The following is a 26127-nucleotide window of genomic DNA, read 5'->3' as shown; positions in this document are numbered from 1 at the left end:
ATGTAGATTCCTAGGTTATCCATATTGTATGGTGGTGATTTGATTTTTTAAATTTTTGGTACCTACTCAAAACCAGCCGCAAATATGCAGGGAAGTACAGACTTAATTAAGTACCCTTAATTACCTTTCCCCCAGAACAGTTTTATGAAATACACTATTATAAGTATGGAGTAAGCGGAACTATATTATTATTATTATTATTATGTGAGAAGCAAATTGAGGATACAATTATAATGTATAAAAAACCACAAAGTCAAAAAACAGAGTTTAAAAAACAAACAAACTTGGAATTGTACTAAATTTCCTTTGACCAGAAACTGGCCACTTTGAGTAGTAGTAGTAGTAGTAGTAGTAGTAATAATAATGTTTTTATTACCCACCCGTCTCATGTGGTTTGTGGTGCGATACAATATCAATAAACAAGAGATAAAACACTATTACAAAACATACTACAAGATACAAAAGAGTGAAAATACAAGTTAAACCCCACAGTACTGTTTCATTATCCGAGTGGAGACCACAAGGGTGCAATAGAGAGAGAATAATAACAATAATAACCTTATTTTTAATACCCCGCCACAATCTCCCCAAAGGGAAATAGAATAAGATAGACTATTTTATGGGGGTGGGGGTTGGGGGAGTTAAACTATTTCTGTTTTTCTGTTATTCCTCCCACCCATGTCCCACCCTCATTTATGAAATGGAAAATGTGGGGGTGGGATGGGGGAATAACCAGCAAAAAGAGAGAAAATTGTTCTCCCCCCCCAAATAAAATGGAGTCGCTTCTCTTTCTAGGCACCCTTTTAGAGTCTGCCCGGATAATAGAACAGTACCATTTTAAAGATATTGTACTCGAAGCATTACTTTCTTCACCAACCAAGCTGGCTCATTTTAAATGAATGGCATTGCAGTACTGTGACAGTACTGTGACATCAGAACAGTGTTATGAATTCCTTATTAAATCAAGTGGACTAGAGGCTTGTCTTCCAAAATGAAAATAATATAGTCCTGAACAGTGCACATCCCTATTTAAAAATAAGTTCCGTTCTGTTCAGTGTCTTGCCATAACGCTGTTGGACTCTACAGCCCCAACGTTTAGTCATTTTCCAGTCCAGGCAATTAAAAAAAACCCCACAGCCAACACAATACAGAATGCATTTAGTTTATTTTATACATAGCTCACAGAGAATATATAGCACTATCCTGCCCACCTCTTAGAAAACTACTGTTCCTTTCTTACATGTACCATTTATCTATAATTTGTACAATTTTACCAGACCAGAAACAGAATATTAGACTCAAGTTAACAAACTGCTGTAAGAATACAATCCAAGTAAGTTAGCATCTTTAATCTCGATTTCATGTTTGAGTATTGTATAGATGGAAGCAAATGGGAGTTATTGATACTGCAGATCCTCAGTCTATCATTTCTCATTTAAATCAAATATATATTTCAACAAAATATGTTGATATTGAAGAGGGAGTAAAAATACTGGGGACTGCCACAGACCTCTCTTAAGTATAACTTGCAAATATCACAGTGAAATGGAAAACAAGCACTGCATTTTCCAAAAAAAAACCCCCACCCTTTTTCAAGTGCTGTGCTTGAACTGGTATCCACTATTTGTACTTTAAATATGGATAGGCCACCTTCCTTGAGAAGGCCTATTTGTACTAATCTCAATAAAATAGGGTCTCTGGTCACATGGGTGGTGCCCTACAAATATGCAAGAGAACCAAATAGATGTTTCCTTGCACTGGTGACCTGTAGCAGATCAAATTGGTGGTCAGTTTAATTCAATAAGAGCGTACATTCCACATCCTCAAACACATATGTAAATCTGCATGTTTGTATTCACACATTAAATATGGTTAGAAATTTGGCATCACTGCAGATGCTCATTCTACTAAAATGTATGATATACACTACTGGATACATTTCTCTGGTCTTCCAAATGCCCATTTGTTTTTATTTCTCCAAAGAATACATCCTTGTAGTCTGCATGAAATATGAAAAAACACATCAGTCAATCTTTGCCACTGGTAAGAGTGAGCTTTGTCACAAAGTTCTTCAATAGCCACCAAGATAATAAATGGGGTGTGTGTGCGTGGAGTACTTTGCAGCCAAAATATGCATCCATCCAGTTGGAAATGGCTAATGTCGCATCATGACAATCATTATTTATTTGCCCTTTTTCAACTTTGCGGTTTTCTCTTTTCGCTTCTTTACATGCTTTGGGGTCTTGTGTTTTCTCTTTTCCCTCTGAGCCTCTTTGGTCATCTTCTTTCGTTCCTGAAAGAGGAATGCATGTAAGTATTTCCCCAAAGTGTTGAACTGAATGGAGTGTTATCAGAATAACATTATGGAATAGCAGGATGGGCAATGACAGCAAGTAATATTTGATCTAGATAATGCTATCAGTGTACATGTCACTTTACAGCAGCTAGCCAATGTGATGAACTAATTAGAATATTGTAGAATATTGACCTTGGCCAGAAAGGTAATGTCAGTAATATTAAAAATTAACTAGGTATTTTTAATTTTAAAAATGTGAGTCAAGCAGTGAAAAGGATAAACAAGCTAGCGTCACCCTTAGGAGAGCGAGTAGGCCAGTGTCGTCCTGAGGAGTGTTAGAACGCCTCAGTGTAAGTCAGCCTCTGTATGAAGAAAGCCTAGTGTGAGTAAGCCTCAGTGTGAGAAGGCCTGGTGTGTAAAGCTTTGTGTGTGAAGCCCCAGTGTGAAGTCTGCTGTGTGTAAAGCTACTGTGTGAAGCTTCTATATAAGTTTGGTGTGAGAGGAAGCTCTGTGAGAGCGAAGCTGTTTATCTGCATGAGCAAGAAGTCCAGAGTGAAAGCAAAGAAGGAAGTATAAAGAACTTTGTGTTATGGAAACCTTGTTTTTGTAAATAGTGCAACCATATTATTTTGCTACAAAAAGAAGCCTCCAAAGGAAGAGATAACATTGGTCTGTGTGTTTTTGTTCGTTTTGGCTACTGGTGCTGGGCCACAGTGCTGCTAATAAGTTACTCTGCTATACGTTTATGGGGAGGGTCTTTTGTTAATAAGCCCACTCGCCCAACAAGCAGGACTAAAATTTTAGTTGCCCCAGAGCCTGGAAACTCACTGGGTGACCATTTCCCAGCCACTCTCAACTGACCTATCTTACAGGTCTGTTATAAGGACAAAATGAAATAAACAGCCATATATGCCCTACCCATACATGCTAAGCAGTACTACCCTCATATTTGCTGGGGATACATTCCAGGACTTCATGTGGATACACAAAACCATGGGTAATTGCAAACCCTACTGAACAAACAACGTCTGAGGAAAACATACCACAGAGTTGCACAGGAGGACTTGATAAATTTCTAAAGAGAATACTCTAGCTATTGCTAAGTCTTCCAGTGCGACTCTGTGGTCAATTTCCAGTGGAAGCATACCATAAAATTATTAGAAGGATCTAGAAAATACCCAGGGAGGACATATTTTGATAGAAGCAGGTAAATGAAACTGTGGGTATTGGTCCCACAGATAAGGCAATCATAGTGTACGGCTATACATTGACAAATAGATAAATAAAACAAATAAACCTAGTGCCACCCAGACAATACAGTACACACAATCCCTTATCATTGTGGTTGGAGCTTACTGGAGTTGTAATTAAAGCATCCAGAGACCACAAAGGTTGCCTATCCCTAGTAGAGAGGAAGAAGAAATGACAGCTTCAAGTGCACATGTATTATTTTGACCGATTATTTAACTATGGCAGTGGCTACACATATAACTATCTCCCCCCACCACCACAATAAAATGAGCTGATGAGCAAGTCCCAGATTAGCATCAGTTTAGCCCTAACTCACTGGACATCGTTATCTAGACGTTTACCCTTTAACCGGGGATTAAAAGAAGAGAGGAGTTAAGGCACAGCATGAACCTCAAAAATCTATTGTTTATACAAATAACACCCACTGAACAAAAATTGTTTTGATGACAGCTGATTACTCAATGCAGACTGCAACTATATAATTTTAACAAAATCACAAGATTAAAACTGAAAACCTATACCCATTATTCTAGGCATAAGATGTACTAAAGTCACTAAACTTAGATATGCCATCCTGCCTAACTGATTTCTTATTAACTCTGCTCTTAAACTAGAGGGTTTTGGTTTAAAGAATATAACTGACTCATCTTAGAGTAACTTATAATATTGTGAGGATTGCTGAGACAATGTAGACAAAATATATGTTTACAGAAATGTAGGAAGCTGCCTTATATCAAGTCAGATTGCTAGTCCATTTAGTTAAGTGCTTCTCAAGCTTTGATTATTCAGATTTTTGTGACATGAATTCCTAGAAACCCCAGCTAGTTTAGCCAACTGACAGAAATTTTGGGAGCTGAGGTTCAAAATGTCTGGAGAACCAAAGACTGGGAACTACTGATCTATCTGCATACTGACTGGCAGTAGCTCTTCAAAGTTTTAAACAGAGATCTTTCCCAACACCCCCTGGGGATACCAGGGATTCAGAGTTGAACTGGCCCACTAACCTTTTTATCAACATCAGGTTCAGCAGGTTGGTCTTTAGGATGCACTGATGCCTCCTGTCCTTTGCAATCATATTCAGAGTTGGCAGAACTGTCATTGCCATCCTCAGAATCAGACTCTGCCTCATCTTTATTTTCAAGAAGAGCGGGCACCTAGGACAGATCAGGGAAGATTGTTGTTCAACATTCAGAAGTCAAAGAATCAAAGGTAGAAAGATCCATAAGAAAATATTCTAAACAATCAAACAAAATCTATTTTGCTTCATATTCTCTACTTTTCAGACAAATGTGAGGAATGTGTAAGCATCCAGAGATTGTTAGGTTGCAACTCATATCATCACTCATCTTTGGTCAAGGTTGATAGGAAATGAAGTCTAAGAAAATCTGGAGAACAGATTTCTCACCACCAACCTAGGGAGTATCTATCTTTGCTCTGACTTGAATGACTTTCAAACAGTAGGCCCACTTATTACACAATTCCATATTGTGTTGTTATAGCTATACATGAAGAGTATTGCCTAGGAAAAACTAGTAATGCCTGGAGAAGTGTTCTCTCTCTAGGACATCAGCATAATTCTACAGTCAGCTTCTGCTGGAAGGTCCACTACGAGCCGACCAGAGAACTGCATTGGAGGCCTAGATAAAACACTTCTCTAAGCATCTTTAGGTCCTCATACACAATTATATGGTATGTTTCAGTCAGAAGCCTAAGGTATTATTCATTCCAGATTATACACAAACATTGTATCATACTAAGGATCCTAGGAATGGATCTCACATAATACCCAGGCCTACTGTATTTCCTGCAGGAGTTGTTCAGATTCCACTTTTAACATCTGTTTATACATTCGAACAGCTGTATTTTACACATTAATATTAGTTGTCTATTTTTTTAAAAATAGCAATACTACAGTATCACTAATACAGCAAATTTCCCACTTTGTTCCAAACAAACCCATCCCCTTCCAGCCTCCCCCCCCCCCCCCCAATCATAACATGCTGCAAAATATAGGATAAAAAACATCCCAAAAGACTAAACTCATTGACAAAACAATCTAAAGGTTATCAGCATTATACCTTCTGAACACCAGATAAATCCTTCTTCAACCCTGTCACTGTTTGATAGAGAATCTGCGGGGGTGGGGAATAAAACAAAAAGGAGGTTTAATAGCAGCTTTCATTTTTCAGAAGTGCTTTATAATTTGCATTCCTGCAGTAATCCTCATCATGCAGTACATTATAAATATTGATACATAGTACAGCAGTACTAGTCCAAGGTAATAATCACAAACCCTCCAAAAGTTGGATGGGAACTCCCAACATCCCTTATCATGGCTATACTAACTTGGGTTACTGCGGGTTGCTGTCCATCAATCACGTGATTCTCAATCCCAGGTCTAGTCTAACATTAGTCTATCTGACACACTCAGGTTATTATTGTAAGACTTTAATAAAAGACCATCTTCTGAACTGCTGTCATGATTGTAATCAATTGAATATGTCCAGAGTAGTGTTTGGCAGAGTTCCACTTATGCTGCAGGAAGAGGGTACAGGAGCCACTCTACAATCCATCCTTCCTCTTTCAGCCTTTCTCATCTCCTGATTTGCTGCCCTGGAGAACTGGTGTTTCCCTGGCGCAGCATGAAAGGCAAAGACGGAGGAAGAAGTTGGGAAATATTTCTTTCATCCACCCTCCTGTCCTTGTAGAGTCTCAGATGGATCCTGGTGTCTTTTAGGCCAAACGTGAAATGTTGGCCAGTATTCCACAAATGAATGTTCTATCCTGAGATCAAAGTTGTGTCTGTGAGTACCTACCAATGTATATAAACTCCATGAATTTCTTAGGGTTTTCTTAGGCAAGGAATACTCAGAGGTGATTTTTCATTGCTCTAAAATACAGCCTAAAGTAGCAGTTAACTATGTAATATGATTTTTGTCCCTGGGTTAAAAATGTCATTTCCTAATTGGTTCTATCATAAAAACATGGGAAAAGTTTATTAAACTGCAAAAACTTTGTTTTTGTGGGACATCCTGGAGCACATTTTGCTGTAGTTTTTCAATGAATATCTGATAAAAGTCTCAACCAATTCAACATAGTTTGTGGCAACCACAAAAATGAAGTTTCTGGAGTATAACAACTACTTTCAAAGTACCACACAATTGAACAGGAAACAACACTTTCAAACCAGGAACATAAACTTTTTCAAATTTTGTTACCATGTGTTATTCCTAGTATCCTTCCAAATACTAACAAGACCTTATCCTGTGTAGCTTTTGAGATCATACAAAATCTGATGACTTCCTGGTATTTAGGGCCGTCTACTTTACATTATGAAGCCAATGCGGTATAGTGTTTTGCTCATTGGACTCAACTCTGGAGACCACAGTCCAACACCATCCTCAGCCATGGAAACCTGCTGATTGATCTTGGGTGAACCACACTTTCAAAGCCCATAAAACCCTGTGACATGTTTGCCTTAGGATCATTGTAAGTTAGAAACAATGTGAAGGCACACAACAATAACTTACGTTATCTTGCTGCACATTTAAAGCTGTGTCTTCTTCTTTCAACTTCAGCATTATATCCACGTCCCTCTCATAGTTCTTTACTTCATTCAAAGTTCTAGGGATATATGCTTTCTTGAATACCTAAAGAAACAAAACAACTATTTAATCAGTCCCTATAGTTAATTTGTTAAGGATCACAGCCTATAACCTTCAGATACTGGGAAAACAAGGCACACTGTGGCTTTCTATCATTATGTCTGGTTTGGTTTTCACATATGTGCCGACAGACAGACAAACACAAGATATACTCAAAATTCCTTGATTCAGCCAATTGCAACTGATATAGTGACAGCAGCACATATTCACAGCTGGTTTTGTCTTTGGTCATCTTATTTCTTGTGAATGTACATTTGGGGAATCACTGGAAATTATTCAGCTATAGAATGAAGCATATTATAAAACAACCCTAGACTCTTAAAAGAAAACCACTTCTACAAAATTACCCTATGGGTGATAGAACTGAAAATATCAACTCTGAATCATGATCTGAAAGCATAACCTTCTGGGAGTTTTTTTAAAAAGCCATGGCTACTCTGTCCTAAAGATTCCTTTCAAAATACTACTAATCTTCTAATAAATAAAATTAAGAATGGACTAACTAAACAGTGGTAATTATTTGAAGAATGCAAATAAAAAAGGAAAAGAAAAAAAGGATCTGAACTGCAAGTGTTACGGAATGTGTAAAGATTTGACAATAAAGACAGAATCTTTATTGAGGACTTTATTTGGGTTTTTTCAAACAAGTGGGGAAAAAAATAAAAATTCTCCGATTTACCTCTTCATCCACATTATCTTGATTGGACCGCTCTTCCTCTGTTCTCTCTGATGATATTTCCATTGCCTGAAGGACATTAATGCAGAAAAGAATACAAGAAATAGCAGGATATTTTTCTGGGTGTTTTGCCCCCAGAGGTTACTTCTTTCAATGAGTCCTTCATACTCCACAGATGATATAAAGGCCATCTGCTGGGATCTCTAACTGACCTTAAAAACAAATCCTCTACTTACAGTCCCATCTTATTGCCTACTCAGGATTCTAAATGGCATCAAATACTGGCTGCTCAACAAACAGCAAGGAAATATTGCGGCTGGGACAGCAAGTTGTGGGCTGGGTGGCCCACATACTACATTGTAGTATAAAGTTTACTAATTTGGTTTATAATGATGGCAGTGAATGTTGGGATTTTCTGTGTTAGGTTAGGGCAAAACTACCCAAAAATTCAGTAGAGCATCAACAAACTGCAAACAGGATACTTATAGCTGAGCATTCAGCTCACAGCATGCAGAATGTGAAGTGCCATGTGGCTGTAGAGAAATTAGAGCTTAGGAGACAAACATGCAGAGTTCAATGTTTATAATTACAAAAGGTTTATTTACAAAAAATAATAACTACATTTCTTCATAGTAAATAACTAGGTCTGATTTACTCTAACTCCATCTCTCCTGACACACAAGCAGAGAGAGATCTCAAAACATGCTCTAAGTAAAAAGCAGAAGTCAGAAGCAAAGATATGCACCTGCAAAATATCCATTCTACATAACCAATTAGAATGAGAGCAGAAACAGAAAGGAGATAAGAAATAGATACATTCCAACTGTCATACAGGAGACAGGAGTGAAGGGATTTCCCTCAACCTATTCTAAGCTAACTAACTTGTTCCTCATTAAGGACTTGGGCAGTGTGGGTTTGAATTCCAACAGTGAGTACCTTGTTTTGAATCAGTTCCTACAAATGGGCTCCTATTCATAAATAGGAGCATCATGGGAACATCCCAACTGCATTGAGAAATCACTTGCATGCAGCAGATCCTTTACAGAATTGCATTCAAAGTGTGCATGCAAGCTGAAGGGTGGATCAGACAGTGAGAGATAATGTCAAGGACATTACAAGAAGTATGGTTCTCCTTTACTTTTTATGGTTCTGTCCCATGTGTAAGTAATACATGAATCTGGTTTGTGTTGAAATAAAAAATGAGCCTCAGTACTGAATGTCTACAGCATTCTGAGGAGCAGGTGTATGTGTGTCATATTGGGTTTTTAAAGAGCAATACTGAAAGTCTTGTTAAGGCCTGGTTCATGTTTTAAATTTACATGATGTTTTCATTACAAAGAAGAATTCAGAAATGGCATACACTTTCAGCACTAAGTCTTTTTCATAGAAGCAATATCCCCAAATCTTACCTTTTCCAGATAAGCATCCATGTTTTCACTTGTAATAGATGGATCTGTAACAAACTCAAAGAGCTCTCTCACTGTCATCACAGCAACGTTGTATTTTCGGAAAAAATCTGCCAAAAAAGGGCAAACAAGATGTCATTGAGATATTAAGACCATTATTGCTACCTCCATAAACCATGGTGACTTCCGAATTACTATAAAAACAGCTAAAAGACTTGCAAACTCTTTTCAGGGAGTTACTGTAAAATTCTTCTGAATATTTCAAGAACAACAAAATCAAAATGTCATTCAAAATCATCCCAGTCATTTTTTATTATTCTTTTATTTCAAACTTTATATTTTAAAATCTGACCAAGGCTCCAGAATAAGAACATGTTTAAAAATCTCCAGTACTGCAGGGTCTCCACAGAAAATAATGCTGCCACTGATATTTACCCACTTGACAGCTGTCAGCTTGACACAGGGGTCCCCAAACTAAGGCCCGGGGGCCGGATACGGCCCATCGAAGCCATTTATCCGGCCCCCATGGCACAAGGGCAAAAGGGGGTTGGGCTAAATGACCCATGGGGTCCCTTCTTCTCTTCCAACCCTTATTATTATTGACACAACGACGTTGTATGACACAGCAAACAAGATAGATATGCTGGATTTCATTTTACAAAACCACAAGTCGAACACTTCCCAAGTGTCTAGGACTGTGTGATGTATTTTCGAATGATGCGTGCAGATCCCAGCAGGGTGGCCTATTGCAGTTGGCAGATCGTAATTTTGTCAATGTCTATTGTTTCCAAATGCCGGCTGAGATCTTTTGGCACGGCACCCAGTGTGCCCATCACCACCGGGACCACCTGCACTGGTTTCTGCCAGAGTCTTTGAAGTTCAATCTTGAGGTCCTGATAGCGGCTGAGTTTTTCCTGTTGTTTTTCGTCAATGCGACTGTCACCTGGGATGGCGACATCAATGATCCAAACCTTTTTCTTTTCCACAACTGTGATGTCTGGTGTATTGTGTTCCAGAATTTTGTCAGCCTGGATTCGGAAGTCCCACAGTATCTTTGCGTGTTCATTTTCCATGACCTTTGCTAGTTTGTGATCCCACCAGTTCTTTGCTGCTGGCAGGTGGCACTTGAGGCATAAGTTCCAATGGATCATTTGGGCCACACAGTTGTGCCTCTGTTTGTAGTCTGTCTGTGCAATTTTCTTACAGCAGCTGAGGATATGATCAATGGTTTTGTCAGCTTCCTTGCACAGTCTGCATTTTGGGTCATCAGCTGATTTTTCGATCTTGGCCTTAATTGCATTTGTCCTGATGGCTTGCTCCTGGGCTGCAAGGATCAGGCCTTCTGTCTCCTTCTTCAGGGTCCCATTCGTGAGCCAGAGCCAGGTCTTCTCCTTATCAGCTTTTCCTTCAATTTTGTCAAGGAACTTTCCATGCAGTGTTTTGTTGTACCAGCTGTCAGCTCTAGTTTGTAGTGCAGTTTTCTTGTACTGGTTTTTTGTCTGTTGTGTTTTTAGGAGTTTCTGATTTTTGACTTCAATCAAAGCAGGTTCTTCTTTTGCACAAGGGCAAAAGGGGGTTGGGCTAAATGACCCATGGGGTCTCTTCTTCTCTTCCAACCCTTATTATTATTATTATTATTATTATTATTATTATTATTATTATTAACATTGAGGCTGGGTGGCCATCTGTCAGGGGTGCTTTGCTTGTGCTTTTGGTGCACAAAGGCATAAGGGGATTGGACTCAATGTCCCAAGGGGTCTCTTCCAACCCTCTTTATTATTATTATTATTATTATTATGTCACAGCAAACAAGGTAGATATGCTGGATTTCGTATCACAAAATCACAAGTCAAACACTTCCCAAGTGTCTAGGACTGTGTGATGTATTTTCGGATCATGCGCGCAGATCCCAGTAGGGTGGCTTTCTGCAGTTGGCAGATTGTAATTTTATTATTATTATTATTATTATTATTATTATTATTATTATTATTATTAACATTGAGGCTGGGTGGCCATCTGACAGGTGTGCTTTGCTTGTGCTTTCAGTGCACAAAGGCAGAAGGGGATTGGACTCAATAGCCCAAAGGGTCTCTTCCAACCCTCTTTTTTATTGTTGTTATTGTTATTCTTGCTCGGTGGCCAACTATAGTCCGGCCCTCCAATGGTCCAAAGCATCGTGAACTGGCCCCCTGTTTAAAAAGTTTGGGGACCCCTGGCTTGACAGATTAGAAAGCAAGAGCTCAGATCCTGATCTAAATTTTCATGTGACACAAGGCCATCTTGGTTGAGTTTTCTGTATTTAAATCCGGCACAAATATATACCTTACTGGATGAAATAAACCTTGGGAAGGAATCTAAACCTGGTACAGTATAACTCCCATACCCGCAGAGGATACATGCCTAGACTCACAAGGATACTACAAAACAGTGGATAATAGTGAACATTCTTGTAATAAACAACGTCCATTAGAAGAATGCTATTGAATCATGCTGGAGCACCTAGAAAATGCCAACAGACAACACCTCTCTAGCATTTCTAGGTCCTCCAGTGTGAATTTATAAACAACTTCCAGCAAAAGCAGACCACAGAATCATGCTGGAAGACTTAGAAAATGCCTAGAGAGCATATTTTTTAAAACATGGGAAATTAAAACTGTATTGGTTCCATGGATATGAGAGTCAAACTGTATTGCAAAACTACATCCAGGGCTGCATTTAGAACCAACTTGCATAACTTTCATGAAATCAGGGTTCCTTTTAAGCATAAATGTATTTATTTAGCCTTTAAGGAATCACTGGTGTAACCAGTGCTGTCAAAGATCAAGGGTGAGGGAGATTTCTTTAGTTCTAGAACTAATTTTGGTAGGAAACTGTTGTTCTCTCTGTAAGAAAACCAGCTTGTAAAGTGCAGGGCCTCAAGGGCATTCAGGGGAGTCAGAAGTAGCAACAGCAGATAAGGAATCGAGGGAATAGCTGAGTGATAAGGAGGGTTCCCCTGGGAACCCACATGCAGCTACAGAGATCAACAAAAATCTTTGTTTACAAATCAGAGTTGAAAATAATTATGTCATTCAGAGAGATTACATGGGAAAATTGTGAAAGAAATTAATGGGAAATGGAATGCTTTCATGGGTGTCTATTAAGCAACACGTTGTTTACCTTAAGGTTAGAGTGATAAGCTAAGCCTGAATTCTCTTGTTCCTGGTTCAAGTCAAGCTTTGATTTTGGATTTAATATATCCTGGAAGTTTTCTATGTTCCTGTTCATGAACTCCTGTTCAAGTCTTACTAGTTATATCTTCTTGATTGTAGATTTAAGCTGTATCTGTGATTCCTGGCTGTTCCTGGACTTTATCACCTTTGTAACTTTATGAGACATTTTGATTATTGTTTGGTCCTTACCTTTTGCAAAATCTTTTTAGATTATATATCTTCCTTTCTTATTCCTGATTTTTATATGCTTTTTATATGTTTTTTTTTTACAATAAACAGTTTGCTTATATTCCTGGACTCTTTTGTGGTGCAGGGGTCATAGGTGGTTCCAGGCCTGAAGTGCAACAGTGATCTCCGGTCAAAAAGATGACTCTTTTGGGTTCAATGGGGAAACATGTATAATGTCCACCCCTTTTGTTACAGCTTTCAGCAATTCCTTTTTTAAAATGTGGACACTTCATGATACCTTTATGATTAGATTCATGCAAGCAGATCTATCATCTTACAAGACAAAAATAAATAATATATTTCTGAAGATCATTATCAAATCCCTTGCCTAAAGCACCTTAGGCAAGGCTGAATTATCAAATTATTTGGGAAAGAAGTGGCAGGCATAGCTCCACCATACCTAGGCTGAAAAGCTGATAAACAATCCTCTCACAACTGCCATTGCTCTGATCAAAAAAGGGAGAGAAGAAAGGGCAGGCACATTTCCATCATGCCTAGGCCCAACAGTGAGTGAAAAGCCCTTCCTCCATTAAAAATGCAACTGTCCTGGGCTTAATCCCTTCCCACTTTTTCCTTTTGTGTCATGTGTTAATTAGTTTGCAGGCTTGAAGGTAAAAAGATGTTTTGTTGTTCTTTTACCTTTAAAGCACCATGTATATAGACAAAGCTAATAACATAAAATAAATAAAATATCTGACTCACCATTGATATTGGCACAGTCTTTCCGCAGGAATTCTAAAGCATGTGGGTGATCATGTTCAACAGACTGGGATACATCTATAATATATACTTCTCCACTGTGATACCTAGAAAAGGCCGCATTATGTACAAGTTGTTGTCACTGTTGTTATCATCATCATCATCTTTATTATTACTAAGCAAACTTAAATCTACAAGCAGCTTTCCAGAGAACATTCTACCATTAATCTGGAGGAGCGATGGCATATTAATCTTTACTTATTTTAAACCATAAATCATTTCTGTAAAATAAAGTGATATTGAAAAGGGGGAAGGAAAAGGGAAGAAACGAACAAAAATGGCAGCACCTTTAAGAGTAATTGATTTTTCATTTTGTATGAATTTGCATACATGGCTTCTTTTTTATCATGTCAGAAGTGACTTGAGAACATACTGCAAGTTGCTTCTGGTGTGAGAGAATAGGTTGTCTACAGAGATCTTGCCCAAGGGATGCCCGGATGTGTTACCATCCTGCTGGGAGGCTTCTCTCATGCCCCCGTAAGCTAGAACTGGCAGATGGGAGCTCACCCCATCTTACGGATTCAAACCAGCAACCTTCAGGTCAGCAACCCAATCTATAGGTCAGCAGTCCAGTGCCACCGTGGCTCCTTTGCATGGCTGTAAACCTATTTCTTCAGATACATTACCAAGTGATACACAGTTCTAAACATGCTGCCATATTTCTTTTTTTCCCCTTCCCCTTCCTTTTTTCTCTGCTGCATGAAACACAGTTACTTCTCTGAAAAATGTAATAACAAATCAGACTTTAAGTCAGTTTAAAAGTGGAAGGGTTTTTTATGTTAGATACTTGTTATTTGAAGCATTTCCTCTTTTGGGGCACTCATGAGCCGTTCAATAAAGAAAAGATAGAGATGGAGACACAGAGAAAAGAGAACATCCCAATTCTGCAAGCAACTTGAAATCTATGAATAAATTAGTATACTTTTGACTTATAAAGATCTCAAATCAAAAGTTTAACTTTAGGAAGGAATTTAGAACTGTTCTAATTGTCTTCTCCTGTTCTAATCATCTTCTCCTCAAATATTTCAATAAACAGCAGGACAAAATCTTGCAAATTCAAACTCTGTAAAAGCCACAGAGATCACATCCTACCTCAAGGGCAGAACTGAACAAAAACAGAACTTTAAAACATTATATAAGTCAATCATGGCTATCAATGAAGACATACAGCATATTGAATTCACTGAGATCTGCATGAACAAGCTTGGCATCTTGATACATTCTTCTCATGTACTGGATGACTTGTAGATACAATTCCCGAGCTTTTGACTCTGATAACTGGGCATTTTTCAACAAAGGAGCAGGCCTAGGATAAAAAAAGGGGGACCACAGGTTAAGACATTGACACAAAGCAGAACCTTTCATTCTTTTGTATATAATAACCACTCTAGTCCCCGATAGATAGCAGCAATGTGTTAAAATGAACTTCTATCTCAGGCTTCATCAATCTGCTACCATCCGGGTGTTTATCCCTCCAGTTCCTAGATGCAGTATCCAGCTCAGTCAATAGTCAGGAATTTTGGGAGCTGAAATCCAACACACTTCAAGGGCCGCAGGTTGAAGAGGCCTGTTCTATGTAATACAAGTCATCATGTGAAGTTGTGCTTTGTGAACTGATGGCAGCTAATTTTCTCTACTGTTGTTTTTCAAATTGTATTATTTTGATTTTATGCTATATGTGCTGTTGTTACAATTTTATGTGACTTTTTTTATACTTACGTACCATTTTTACCTACTGTATGTTATATGTGCACCTTAGAATACCTTTGTAAGCCACCCCAAGTCCCTTCGGGGAGATGGTGGCAGGATATAAATAAAGTTTATTATTGTTTAATTATTATCATGTGGCCACATCAGACAATCCAATACATCAAGCTGAACAATTAAGTGACTGAGAACTCACAAGCTCTGAAAAGAATGCCAAGCATTTCAAGAATATGAGTTTTAACTTTCAAGAAAGCCACCCTTATTTTAATATGTTACAACCCCAAACAGCAACAATATGAGGCAATTCAAATATGCTTAGTCTTGTCCTGCAATATAGTCTAGATCAGATAAGAGGGGAAAATATCAACAGACAACCGACAAGATAATTCATGCCATTCATGTCTCATGATGATGGCTGAAGCACTGCAACAATGATCCTTTCTTTGTCATTTGCACCAATGATATAATTTATCCTTCTATTACCCTGGTAAACTAGCACTGGGCCACCCAAGTCTCTTAATAGAGAAGGATTATATCTCTCCCCTGTCAACTGTCTTCACCTCCCTTCCAAGTAAAAACATATCATTTTTCTGGATTGCTGAAGAGGTGATAAACTCTTGCTATTCCTCAGCTTTGGTTATGCTGGCTAGAATAGGAGGAAAATTCAATACCAAGGGTACACTAATAAAATGAAAAGGTTTTTTCACATAGAGCTAAGAATACTTACATGTCATTTTTGCCAATAAAGCTCATAAGAAGAACATGACTTCTTAGCATAATGGGTTCTGGACATGGGATTTGTGCTGTGTGCAACCTATAAAAAACAATGCCCAACGTTTTGTTATCTAATTGATATGACGTGCACACATACATCCACACATTTCCTATATAAAAGGATTTGAGGTACTATGACAGAAGTATCAGGTTTCCCCATCTTTTTTAGCCCAACAATATTTGTTTAACAATAAGCATAGCAAATAATTGCTAGTATTCCCAAAACAATCAATAATTACTCAATATTTTTTTTTTTCGTGTCAGGAGCAACCGGAGTTGCTTCTGGAGTGAGAGAATTGGCCGTCTGCAAGGACGTTGCCCAGGGGACACTCGGATGTTTTGATGTTTTACCATCCTTGTGGGAGGCTTCTCTCATGTCCCTGCATGGAGCTGGAGCTGATAGAGGGAGCTCATCTGCACTCTCCCCGGGTGGGATTCGAACCTGGCAGCCTTCAGTTCAGCAACCCAACCTTCAAGTCACAAGGCTTTTATCCCCTAGACCACCAGAGGCTCCTACTCAATAGTATGGGAACAAGGTATGGACCATGATGGAAGAAATAGAAAGCTCACCTTGTTAAATTCCTCATTTCTTTCTCTGCCCATGTCCTGACCATCTTTCTTGGGTTTCCTTTACAGTATCCATGGCGAAATCTTGAATGCACAACAGGGAAATTGATTCATTTAATCAAAGTGTGGGCATTATATTTATGAAAAACATCAAGATGTTATTGTATTATTACAAGCAATAAAATAAAATAAATCTTTGGACTTACCTGAACTCTCCACTCACATATTTATCCCGGTCTTTAAACATCAAAATTGATGTTTTATAAATCTTTATGGCTCTGCTCTCTCCATTTGCAGTGCTGGCATGATATACATTAGCCTAGCAAATTTCAAAATGAGAAAAAGAACATATTAAGATATTATACAAAAATTGTTTAAAATGAAAACTAGAATAGTATTTCTAAAAGCAATCAATTTAGCACTACATAGGTCTATGCAACCAGCTATTTATAATCTACCAAGCCCAAGAGAGTTGGATAACCTTGTTTTGCTGTCTGCCTGAACTGCAAAAATAGCAATGTTATTAAGCAATGGGCAGGCCAAGATGATGGATAGGTCACTACTTATGAACAGGCTGCATGTTAACAGTCATGTTTTTGTTGATGCTTGTAGTCTTTGAACACTTTAAGCATGAACAGAAGTGAGAGGAACATTTGCATAGTTCTCCACCACAATGGGAAACATATATTTTTGATTTTGTGTTGTACTGTACATGATTATTTTTGTATTGTTGTAATTGTATTATGATATGTTGTTTTTATATTTTGCTATATTGTATTGTTCTGGGCATGGCCCCATGTAAGCCGCCCCGAGTCCCCGTTGGGGAGATGGTGGCGGGATATAAATAAAGTTTATTATTATTATTATTATTATTATTATTATAGCAAGCAGGCTGCTTGCAGGGACTCAAAAAACCCACTTCTCTATGGCAGGGGAAGAGAATATTCAAGAACTACTATTCCACAATAAAGCAAAGAGAAGGGTCTAGTTTGACTGTGTGTGGGATCTTTTCAAGAGTGCTTTATCCTCCAAATATCCAGTTTTGAAAAAGAAATAACACTAAATGAGTGCAGCTTGTGGTTGGTCCCAGAGAGGCAAACCGGTCCCAGACCCACAAAAGTTTGTACACACCTTTTTCTACATAGAAAAGTTTAAATCCTTGGAAAAATTATGTTAATCATAATCTGTACAAAAAATACAGAACAGATGCCTCTGTGTGCATTGTCATTATTTTCATGAAAGGAAGCTCCTATACAAAATATATTTTTGGTAGAAAACAATGCCTTTATAAATCTGATTATCACTTTTAAAACAGGGCATGATGTATCACACAAAGCACCATCTTTGAAGAGACAGTGAACTAATTTGCATATTAACCTCTCTTCTAAACCAATTTGTGCTTCAGCATGCACTGGCAACACACCATCCACTTGAATCACCAGTTTGTCATTGAAATTCAAAAATCCTACATAGCCCTTAATTTTTTTAAAAAAGCAATCTTAGTTCAGATTACCCAATTTAGATTCAGATGACAGGTCAAAGTATGATTAATCTAAAATGGAAGTTCAAAATTTCCTCAAGATCTAAGAAAGGCATGAGTGTGAAAGTCCAAGGTTTGTCGTGATGAATTCCTATACTAATAAATAATTGTTAACTCTTGTGTACAAACGGTTCCATTTACTACATAATGAAGAGTGAACGTTTCTTCTTTTTGAAAATATGTATAAAGGCTTGTACTAAAATCAAATTTAGACCATTTGTTGTATGTTTAATCTAGAGCATGTCTTGAGTTGACCCACAGTTGTGTTTAACTAAAAGAATGGTTGCAATCCTATTTACAATGAAACTCACCTCTTTCCCTGTGCTGATACAGCCATTGATTTCTGATATAACGCCTCTGGTTAGCATCTTGAATAAGATCATTCGAGTTCTTGGGTCCAGAACCTATGAAAAGACAGAAAACACCCCCATAAATGTTACTTAGGGACACTAGAAAAGTCACTTCCAAGTTTGAAATGCAAAAAGCAGAACCTAGATCTTAATTCGGAATAGCTATGCCATTTTATGGGTTGAGTTGTCCCCATGCAAAATGAGGATTTTTGCACTTAACTTTCATAACATGTATGACTTACTTGTTCTACTGTTGCTCTGTCCGACTTATCTTTCACCCGATATCTGGTGGAAATAAAAAAGTCTATGACAATTAGTCAGATTTGGGGTGGTGGGGGGAGATAGCATTGATATATCAAAGAAAGATTCAGGAAAAGTTGACAATGTCACTAGTACACAGGAATTTTTAACAGAAAGAATGAAGTGAATAATCAAACATGTTCTTGTGTTCAAAGTCACTGATCACAACACTGCAATTTAGACAGACTTCATCCCAGTCCCCCAAAATAAAAATTAGTGTGGCCTACAACACGGTTGAACAATAATCCCAATGACCTCTAGGTTGTCATGTCTACACTTTTCTTAGATTGACTGTGAAATTAGTTGTTGCTTCTAAACGAAACTGCAAAAAACTGTAAAGCTAAATTGGACCTCTTCTTTTCTTTATTACTGGTGTTGGCAGATCATCTGAAGGCTTGAGCTCTCATAAGGAATGTCACTTGCCTCTCTAACAAGACTGCAACTAATAATGTATAAAGTAGCACATCATAGGAGAAGAATAAGGCTAGCACAAAAGTAAGAAATTACCAACAAAATGCTTTCTCTCCGGCCACTGTGCACCTCACCCTAAGTCCTTTGATTGATTGTTGACGACAAAAATAAAAATCAAGCAAACTTTCTCAGAAATGCTGCCAATTTTTCATGTGATGCATATTCACCTGGAAATGGCTTAGCTGAAAGTCCTATTCATACTTGCCTGGAATTAAGGGCTAATGAACATGCTAAGGTTCGATCCATTGGGAGGGTCTACAGCTAACTGCTATTCCCAGCTGTAGTAAAGCTACTGAATTAACAGGAGTTGCATGATTCTTGATTCAGCAGTTCATTCAATAAGTCTATGCTTATTGGGTCTAGGAATTGTGGGGGGAGTGGGTATATGTTTTAGCTTATGTTCTGAAAGCTCAGATAATACCCAGGACATGAGTTCAAGGCCAGCCCGCATCGGAGTGAGCACCCGACCATTAAAAAAAAAATAGCCCTGCTCATTGTTGTCCTAAGCAACCCGAAAAGATAGTTGCATCTATCAAGTAGGGGAGGCTAATTTAACTAATTTACGACACCATAAAAATCACCCAGCAGCGTTTGGAATGAGGAAGTATCCAAGGACTCGACGTCACAGTGGATAATGAAGCAGCTGCTCCCCCTGTGGCCAGAATCGAGCATATCCTCAGGAAGATGGAAAAGGTTAAATTGCCTCTGTGTCTCTGTCTTTGTCTCTATGTTCATATGGCATTGAATGTTTGCCATGTATGTGTACATTGTGATCCGCCCTGAGTTCCCTTCAGGGTGAGAAGGGTGGAATATAAATACTGTAAATAAATAAATAAATAAATAATATTTATTACTATAGTTCTTACCCGCCACGCCTCATGGCTCAAGGCGAGTCACAGCACAGTCAAAACACGCAAACATTGCAAAAATTCTATAAACATATATATTAAAGTATAGTTCTATAAAAGATACACATTAAATCGTATTTCTTTATTGTATTGTATTCTGTACTAAAACATCCAATTTATCCAAGTGTCCTCTGCTACAGAACAATGGAAACCTTCATCAATCCAAGCAATCAACAAAAAATTATGTTAAAACATTTACTGCATTAAGAATGTATGTCCATGATACTTACGAATCTGCTTCTCTTTGCCTGGATTTCTCTGTAACTCGATTTATAACAGAGTCAGCAAAATGTAGTTTGTCTGAAAAATATGAACATATATATTCATTTGGAATTGAAATACCAATGATCCCCTTTCTTCACTTTCACGTCTCAATTTAAAGCATGCTTCACTGGTATGGCCAGAAATTATTAAATAGTTCTCTGCCAAGAATAATCCGGGGGGGGGGGGGGGGGGTAGGATTATAGATATTGCATCTGAAAAAATAAAGTTAAGCCCCAACATCCTTAGCACTATATTAATCATTCCTTTCGAACAGGGGAAAGCAAAGTGTGTTTGTAGGGCATTTTTGTAGGCACAAAGCATAAAACTACAATGGAGACACAATTCTTCTCTGCTTTTAATCCGCTTTCAAATGTACCCATTTTTCTGGCAACTCACTTTCATACTTAGCCATTCCCAAAACAGACTCAACACCCATAAAGACACCTATTTCAACCTGTTAAAACTGATTGTGCAAATTGGCTCTTGGGACAATTCTGTTCATGAAAGAAGTTTGAAGATCCACACTTACCTAGATTAATTTTATTTTCGAATTTTCGCAGGGCTTTGTCTGTAGGAGTAGACATTTTAGCTGCACTGCTGTTAGAAATATGTTTATTTGCCTGAAACAACACAATTTATGATATAATTGAGCTTCTATTTTAAAAAATCTCAAGATGCATTCATTCAGTGTTCCGAACCACATTCCCCCTATCAAACAATTAGGAAAGGATGCTGCTCATCTAAACCTCTCTCTTCGTTCATCCCAATTCTTCCATGCCACTTGTTTCCATAGTTTATTTAATAAAGATGGTGGAAAATAATGATACAATTAATCTAGGAGGTATGTACTAGAAAAAGGAAAAACGGAAGGAATTTACATTTCACATCCCTCTTTCATAGTTAATGAAGCCTTTAGAGGCCTTACCGCTACAGTTACTGCAAAAGTCTATGTCAACAGCAATGACTGTCTATAGCAGTGGTTCTCAGCCTGTGGGTCGCCAGATATTTTGGCCTTCAACTTCCAGAAATCCTAACAGCAAGTAAACTGGCTGGGATTTTTCAGAGTTGTATGCCAAAACACCTGGGGATCCACAGGTTGAGAACCACTGGTCTATAGTGTGGAAGAGTGTCAGGCATCCACATGCATATCATGTTGTGGTTTTTTTCCCCCAAGCTTTTTCATGGAGGGCAGCAGGAACAATGGTGGAATGACTGAAGCGGGGGGGGGGGGGGGGGGGGGGCGGTGGCGGATGGCTGGTGATGAAAGAGCTGTATGTAGCTCATCCCTGACATAAGAGAACAAACTGCACAAACAACACACAAATTTCGAAGACATCATATAACTCTCTTATCCACGGACTTCATAGCCATATTCCAAGAAATACCACCCCACCCCAGAGGTGTCTGTGGGCCAATACTTTTCTATAGAACATTAGAAATTTGGTCAAAATATTTGCTGTTATTGTGTGCCTTCAAGTCATTTCCACCATTATATTATTGCCACCTGCAGGAGCAGACAGAAGTCAAAGAAAAGCCAAAGAAAAGCCTCTGTCCTATGCATTCCTTTGACCCTCCTCTCATCCTTTAGGATTTGGATTTCCTCTGATCTCATAGCTGGCTGTTTGTTATATGGAAACCAGGAATCACTTGAAAATAAATGTTACTTTGGTGTGGGCATTGGTGAATAGCTAAGAACCCACATTAGCTTCCCAGGAGGGCTCCAACTCCCAATTCCTTTGTGCCCCGAAATTCCCTCTAAAACACAGTTTTTTCAACTGTGAGTCCTGACCTCAAAAGCAGTCCTCCTTAGCTCAATGTGGGAGTCACAAAAAATTGACATCAGTAAAAGGTTTCTGACCGCCACACATATACACAAATCTGTTGACAACAATATGCATTGCTTATAGTGCACTCTGCAGAAAATACTTCAACTGTACTCCATAAGAAGTATATTTAGCAAGCCCTGCAAATGCTGATGTGTTACCAGTATATGCCTGATTTTACATACACATAAAAAATTATTGTGTAAAAAGAGATTGTGAGTGGAAAGGTTTAGGCCCTTATCTAGAGAATAAGGAGGTAGAAATGCTCCCACTATATGAAGGAGATTTTGTGGCAAAATGGCCTGTGAGGTGTGCATGCCCTGTGAGCTGCACTTTTCCTAGCCCTGTGCTATTTACATGAACAATCCACCTACAAACTCTGAATTTCTGGGCAATCTTGTTTAGTTACAACTTATTTAAAGCTCTGTTTCCTGATTCACATATAATAACTCAGAAACTGACAAAACAAAATGACCGTAGGGCAGGAAGAGAAGGGAAAGAATGAGCCTATTATTTTTCTGTGTGCACAAATAATACCTATCATTTTAATAGTTACAGTAGAGTCTCACTTATCCAACACTCACTTATCCAACATTCTGGATTATCCAATGCATTTTTGTAGTCAATGTTTTCAATGCATTGTGATATTTTGGTGCTAAATTCGTAAATACAGTAATTACTACATAGCATTAATATGTAATGAACTACTTTTTCTGACAAATTTGTTGTATAACATGATGTTTTGGTGCTTAATTTGTAAAATCATAACCTATTTTGATGTTTAATAGGCTTTTACTTAATCTCTCCTTATTATCCAACATATTCGCTTATCCAACGTTCTGCCGGCCCGTTTATGTTGGATAAGTGAGACTCTACTGTATGTGCAAATGCAACTACTGGTTTATTAAATCTGCACATATTATTATAACAGCTCAAAACACAAAAAAACCAATAAACACAACACACCTGTGGGTTTCTTCCTCCCGAGAGTGGATTTCGCTTAGTAACCTTTCCTGCATCATCATCCCAATCCCAATCATCTTCTTCGCCTTCACTGCTCTCATAAAATTCCTCCACATCTGCTTCCTCAATTGAACGCCATTGCTCTATTTTAACCAGCACTTTCTCTTCCTGAGTTGTTTTAATATCCTGTTCAGGTCCACTGTTTTTAAAAAACACATACACAAAATTTTATCATATAATGCAACAGAAGAGAATGAGCAATTTTATGAGCAACAATAAATTCATTAACCCACCCCCCAAAAACCATGTATTTAATAAAGTTTTGAAAATTGTATGATATGAGCCTTCTAAATGTGCTCAGATCCACCACAGAGGACTCCCCATTGTCTCCAATAAGTGAGCTGTTCTTTTCCATCTTTAGACATTGCTTCCAGAAGACAGTTCCTGCAAATGTGGGCTGAAAGTGCTTTATTTCCCAGTCCTTTTCTCCACAAAGTTGGGAGAAGCAACGCCAAGCCTTTTAAGGCGACATCTGAAAGAATCAGCTGGCAGCATTTCATTTCTCCTCTTATCTTTCCCATGTGGTGAAGAGGAAGGAGTGAAGTCTGCTCTCCAGCTGAAGCAGTAGGTGGAAAAACTCCCATCTGGTACTTTGTCCAGGAAGCTACACAGCCTGAAGCTTGGCATAAAGAATCTGCTTCTCCCCTTTCCTGAAAACATTCTCTCTGCCTTTAAAGACAGAAATTTCATAATAACTGGAAGGTTAACTTTCATACAGTGGCACTTATTTCACATGCTCAAGATCCTGCAAGGCAGACTCCAGCAATACATGGAGCAAGAGTTGCCAGATGTACAAGCTGTGTTTGGAAAAGGAAGAGGAACGAGAGACCAAATTGCCAATATCTGCTGGATAATGGAGGAAGCTAGGGAGTTTCACAAATACATCTATTTCTGCTTTATTTATTTATTTATTGTTTACATCATTTCTACCCCGCACTTCTCATCCGTAGGGACTCAGGTCGGCTTACAACAGTTAGTAATTCCATTGCCCCAAAAACACATTCAATAAACAAAAGCAGTTCAATAAACAATAACAATACCAAAATCAATTAAGAGTTATATTAACTCTATTATTGACTATTCTAAAGCCTTCGACTGTGTGGATCATAATAAATTGTGGGAAGTTCTTGGTAGTATGGGGATATCAAGTCACCTTGTCTGTCTCCTGAGAAATCTGTATAAAGACACGCAACACTGGCAAGCAGCTGTAGCCTCTCTGACATTTTTGTACAACAAATCCCGTAATTTCTCAACAATGGCTGCCCATTGAGGGTTAATACAAGTTGGAGTTCAACAACATCTGTTTTATAGAACCTGAAAGCCACAGTACTAGTTCATTTTTGCATTACCTGTCCAAAGGATCTGCATCATCAAATTGTCCTGGAACTATCTGGCTCATAATTTCCTCCCTGTAATCCATTTTGGCTAGTCACCAATGCATACAATCTGTGCAGCCTTTTGTTTCCTACAAAATAAATATATGCAAATGCTGTAAGAGGAAAGCATACATAGTATACGCCACATATTACAGATGCACTGTATTAAGTCATTATAAGCAGCACAACTATTATTATTATACTATACCATAAATAATCCTGGCTGGTAGCTACACACAGATGCAGCACTATTATCTCTACATAGTCTGTAAAACATAATCCTCTGAAGATCAACTACTATCATGCATTGAAAAAGAAGACCTATGTGCTACAAACTGAACAGTAATTATATTTTTGGCCCTGCAGAATATTGTATTGCAATTCCCATCAGTCCCATCCAACATGGCCAATGGCAAAGGAAAAGTAAAGCCATCTCCTCCGTCTTGGACCTTGTTGTGTTTTCTGCTGAATAAAAGCCACAGACACCTTGGATATGTAAGATCACTCCTTTGAATATTTTACTCATAAATAATCCTTTCACATCCCAAATTTTGCAAGTAACACAGAAGTAAGAGAATGGGTACTATTCTCCCTAATGTATCGAATTAATTTACTATGGCTGCACCCACATCTATGGCAGGTATTCTCAGAGGTCGTGAGATCTGTTGGAAACTTGGAAAATGGGAAAATATATGTGGAACATCCAAGGTGGGAGAAATAACTCTTGTCTGTTTGAGGCAAGTGTGAATGTTATAAATTGCCAACTTGATTAGCATTTAAAAGCCTTGCAGATTCAAAGTCTGACTGCTTCTTGCCTGGGGGAATCCTTTGTTGGGAGGTGTTAGCATCTTTCAACAGAAAAGAGGAAACCATGAAAACTAACAAATTCTGGTGACCAGTACTGAAAAAACTCCAAAATCAGGACAGTAAATAAAGAAAAACAGTCAGAAAAACAGGGGAATTCTAGGCAGGAAACAATCAGGGCCAGCTAACCTCCCAACAAAGGATTCCCCCAGCCAGGAAACAGTCAGGCTTTGAAGCTGCAAGGCCATTAAATGCCAATCAAGGTGGTACACTGCCTCATTCACACTTGCCTCAAACAGACAAAAGTTCTTTCTCCCACTCTTAACATTACAGATATATAAACCCTACTTTCCTAGTTTCCAACAGACCTCAACAACCTGAGGATGACTATCATAGATGCAGGCGAAATGTCAGGAGAGAATGCTTCTGAAACATAGCCATACAGCCCGGAAAACTCACAGCAGCCCAATGATTCCAGCCATGAAAGTCTTCAACAACACAAAAACAGAATACTTCAAATTAGTTACTCTGTTCCCACTAAGCATCCCTTGCCCACCTGCAGCACTACAGAGAAAGCGAAGATCACCAAGCTTTCACCCACGTGGTCCGAATCCCACTTCTTCCGGCAAAATACGTCAGAAATTACGTTCTACGGATCCTTCGGAGGGCCATCCACAGCCGCTTCTCGCTAGCAACTGCTTCAAGCGACCGGCTTCTTTTCTCGAAG

At 38.4% G+C, this 26127-nt stretch overlaps 1 protein-coding gene across 2 annotated transcripts; it reads right to left on the bottom strand.

The window, feature by feature from the left end:
- Positions 1–1148: 1148 nt before the first annotated feature.
- On the bottom strand, positions 1149–26127 carry riok1 (RIO kinase 1). Of its 2 annotated transcripts, none has more exons than XM_008117964.3 (18): positions 25860–26127; positions 24570–24685; positions 23164–23359; positions 20904–20994; positions 20341–20410; positions 18674–18716; positions 18393–18485; positions 16748–16860; positions 16545–16625; positions 15928–16014; positions 14662–14799; positions 13437–13540; positions 9298–9404; positions 7892–7957; positions 7078–7197; positions 5626–5679; positions 4552–4701; positions 1149–2293 (listed from the first exon to the last, which is right to left on the bottom strand). In XM_008117964.3, exons 2-18 carry the CDS (start codon positions 24638–24640, stop codon positions 2183–2185), a joined length of 1695 nt encoding a protein of 564 aa, XP_008116171.2. In that variant the 5' UTR covers positions 24641–24685; positions 25860–26127; the 3' UTR covers positions 1149–2182. The 2 variants fall into 2 exon arrangements, with proteins under 2 accessions (XP_008116171.2, XP_003225635.2); XM_003225587.4 differs by having other exon boundaries at positions 25957–26126.

This window comes from Anolis carolinensis, chromosome 4, assembly GCF_035594765.1.
Source record: "Anolis carolinensis isolate JA03-04 chromosome 4, rAnoCar3.1.pri, whole genome shotgun sequence".
Lineage (NCBI taxonomy): Eukaryota > Metazoa > Chordata > Lepidosauria > Squamata > Dactyloidae > Anolis > Anolis carolinensis.
The sequence above is the reverse complement of the archived record's forward strand: the minus strand, read 5'-3'. Positions and strand labels throughout refer to the sequence as shown.